Source organism: Sinocyclocheilus grahami, unplaced genomic scaffold, assembly GCF_001515645.1.
Source record: "Sinocyclocheilus grahami isolate Dianchi unplaced genomic scaffold, SAMN03320097.WGS_v1.1 scaffold16957.1, whole genome shotgun sequence".
NCBI classification, from domain to species: domain Eukaryota; kingdom Metazoa; phylum Chordata; class Actinopteri; order Cypriniformes; family Cyprinidae; genus Sinocyclocheilus; species Sinocyclocheilus grahami.
The window spans coordinates 1,122-4,711 of NW_015516368.1; the positions used below are offsets into that span (position 1 = coordinate 1,122).

General features: G+C 36.9%; 1 protein-coding gene across 1 annotated transcript in view; it reads left to right on the top strand.

The window, feature by feature from the left end:
• The window catches only part of LOC107579383 (collagen alpha-1(IX) chain-like), a gene marked incomplete at both ends in the record, with an annotated part of 3,844 nt that extends 863 nt beyond the window's left edge, over positions 1–2,981 (top strand). The window contains 6 exons of the mRNA XM_016265218.1: positions 1,026–1,079; positions 1,257–1,310; positions 2,186–2,221; positions 2,310–2,339; positions 2,416–2,469; positions 2,917–2,981. Coding sequence (XP_016120704.1) covers positions 1,026–1,079; positions 1,257–1,310; positions 2,186–2,221; positions 2,310–2,339; positions 2,416–2,469; positions 2,917–2,981 — 293 coding nt within the window. The remainder of the gene's footprint in view (positions 1–1,025; positions 1,080–1,256; positions 1,311–2,185; positions 2,222–2,309; positions 2,340–2,415; positions 2,470–2,916) is intronic.
• Positions 2,982–3,590: the final 609 nt, after the last annotated feature.

Here is a 3,590-nt window from a genome sequence, read left to right on the forward strand (position 1 = left end):
TGGGGGCGTTGTGCAGTCAGACAGGTCTAAGAACAGTTTCACACGTTAGAGCGTTGCCGTCATTCTTCAGTCTGTCTGACGGTCCGCCCCCGCACGCACACTGAGAGCTTTTAAGCCAAATTTGGCTTTCCTGAAACTAACTTAGAAGTTAAAGATGGAGCAAATTTGTGCCACGAGTGTCAAAAAAATGGAACTGAAAAAAAAACAAAAATATTGTTTTGGTACAGGTTTTCATACATCACTCCCCATCTGTCATTGGCTGGCAAACACATAGTCTTGCCCCCAACTCATGCCATTGGTTGTGTTGATATCGCTGTATTTGGCTGGTTGGGATGCTCAAACAAACAATATTTCAGAACTATTTACAGCTGTTTTATTATGTTAAATATTTTAACATGGAAAATAAGATTAGTTTAGGCAAAGATGCATTACTTTTGAATGCTGTATGCTGTTTATGGGACATAAAATTAGAAATTATGGAATAGAAATGGAGATTGAGACATACTGTTGCAATGAAAATAATTAATTGTGCTCATAAAGGCATATGTGTTGAACTAATAGTCATTTATTTCATGAAATCATTGCAAAATTGGAAGCAGAATACAGCACATAATTAAATACTGCATATTTAGTACTTTTTATAAGTTTGGTCTCAATAAGATTTGTTTAATGTTTTTAAAGAAAGGCTGTAGTTAGTTGATAAAAAATATATTAATATTACAAAGTATTTAATATAATTTATTCCTGTGATGCAAAGCTGCATTTTCAGCATCATTACATGTCATCATTACATGTCGCATGATCGTTCAGAAATCCTTCTAATATGCTGATTGCTGCATAAGAAACATTTCTTGTTATTAATATTCTTAATATTTCTGGGGAAACTGTGATACTTTTTCAGGATTTGTTGATTAATAGAAAGTTCAAGATGGAAATCTTTTGCAATATTATAAATGTCTCTACTGTCACTTTTGATTATGCAAATCTTCCATTTGATGACGTCTCAATTTTCAAATGTTGTATAGGGTGAACCAGGTTTAGATGGGTTTCCAGGGAAACCAGGTCTTCCAGGAAAAGACGTATGTATTCAGAGCATTTTATAATGTATATAATTTGTCACGTATCGTTTTGCGCAGCATGTATGTACACTGGATGTAGAAGATATTAATGTGAGCTTATGTCATGTTTTGCTTAGGTCAAGTAAGTATACATTTTACCTAAATGACTTCTCTCTCTTTCATTTTCTCTGAATCCAGGGTCATAGGGGGCTGATTGGTGCTCCTGGTCCAAATGGAGGACAAGGAGAAAAGGTATAGGGACACTTTTTTGGAGACGCATGTTGCTTGGCTTTGAAAGATCTGGGCAAGTCTTTTATTCACCCTCACTTTGTTCCAAACCCATAGTCCTTTTGTATATCTTCATAGTTCACCCAGATATATTTCCCACAAAACCCTCAAAACACATATATCTTTCTTGGAAAATTATAGTTTTGTATCACATATTTGTATTTCTCAGGCTCATCCACAAAGACGCCCATTCAAAAATTCAGCCAGTCTGTGTCTGTATTTTATCTCTCGCTCTCTGTCCCGCACACTTTCAGAAACTCATTCCCAAAGGAAATGACAAATAGTACTCTATCAGATGTTGTAACTCACAGCACAGACAATTCCACTCTGGTTCAACTCCACCCAGAATATCAAATCACTGTGGGATTTTAACTACTCAGTAAATCTTGTCAGCCGCTGTTTAATAAAAGGGGTCATATGACATTGCTAAAAAGAACATTATTTTGTGTATTTGGTGTAATGCAATGTGTTTATGCAGTTTAAGGTTCAAAAAACACATTATTTTCCACATACTGTACATTATTGTTGCTCCTCTATGCCTTTCTGAAACGCGTCGATTTTTTCAAAGCTCATCGTTCTGCGTATACATTTGGGCGGTGTTATGCAAATCTTCCTACACAGTGACGTAGACATGTGGGGGCGTGTTTAAACGAGGCATTTTAGGAGGGCGTGGCTGACTCTTAACTTTTATAAAGAATATCTCTTTGGGTTTGAGACTTTAGTCTTTGCAACTTTAGGAATCTCATCTAGGCACGAACAGCTTGTAACACTCCAAAGAGAAAGGAAAACTTGAAATCGCATCATATGACCCCTTTAATAAACACTGTGTTTGCTGATAGGGTGAAAGAGGTCCTGGTGGATTACCTGGCGATGCGGTAAGACGTTTGATTTATTAATTGAATAAATCGTGTTGTAAAATAGCAGCATTGAGTTGCTCACGGCTTCATCTGTGTTTTTCCTCAGGTTCAGCTGGCAGGACTCAAGGGGGAGACTGTAAGTGTGCAATCTGTTGAGAAGATGAGTCTTAAACTTCGCTTTTGTTGAGCATTCTCTGTGTTTGTGTTTTCAGGGCGTCCCTGGTGAACGAGGGCCCTCGGGAACGGACGGCCCACCTGGACCTCCTGTAAGACATATTTTGTCATGTAACGCTTGTTTTAAAAATGCACATTGAAGAAGAAAAGTGAAGTTAGTTTTGAAAAAAGCTGGTTGCCTGATCCATTCCTCCCATCACATTTTAAAGTAAATCAATTTAAGAAAATGGTTGGCATTATTGCGCTATTTTAATAGGTTGAAAATGATGTAGTTAGTGTAATTCTGTTCAATTCTGTGTTTGTGGCAATGTGTAAGCACTTATGTGGATGTATTTATAGATTTACACGACACATTTAGAACAGAATGGACAATAAAGTTAAACTCAAACTCCAGATACTTTTTGGGGTCACTGTACATCATAAAATATCACATTCACGGTCTGTTTATGAAAATAAGAAGCATCATATTTTCTGTGTCTGCTACTGTTGTGGACTTCATTGTTTTTAATGAGCCTATTGCTTATGCTGTTTTTCCTCAGGGCCCACCTGGACCTCCAGGTTTGGCCGGTGAGCCGGGTGAGAATGGACAAAGGGTAGGACATTTGTATTTTATTGAAACAATCCATCTCGGCTGCTTTTAATGGAGATTTAAGATGTTCTAGAACCTGATCTGTGGTAACCATAGAGACTGGCTGGAAAGCGCGGCTCTCAGTGCATGTTCTGGTGTTTTTGAGTGCTCTGTGGGGTCAGATTAAAGTGAGGAGCTCGTTAGGAAGAGAGACAGGAGATGTTCAAATGGCCTGACACTCTCAGATGCCCTCCAGTTGATGAGATGACAGCATCATTAAAATGTTCTCGGAATACTTGGAAAACATTGTTTCTTGCCAAAAAAATATAATGGCATTTGAATAACAGCTCTAAAAAGGAAGAATCAAGCAAACAGAAAGAGTATAGTTCTTAAATGAAAATTCTGTCATTATTTATTCATCATTCATGTTGTACCAAATCAATATGACTTACTTCTTTCTGTGATCCACAAAATATGTTTAGCATAGTGTTGTTTCCGTTAACTAAAGCTGTTTAAAACAGTTTTGTTAATTGAAATAAAATAAAATATAAATACTAAATGGAAAAACTCTGTAAATAAAAATTAGAAATTAAAGAATTTCTCTCTCTTGCTTTCTCTCTCTCTCTCTCTCTCTCTCTCTCTCTC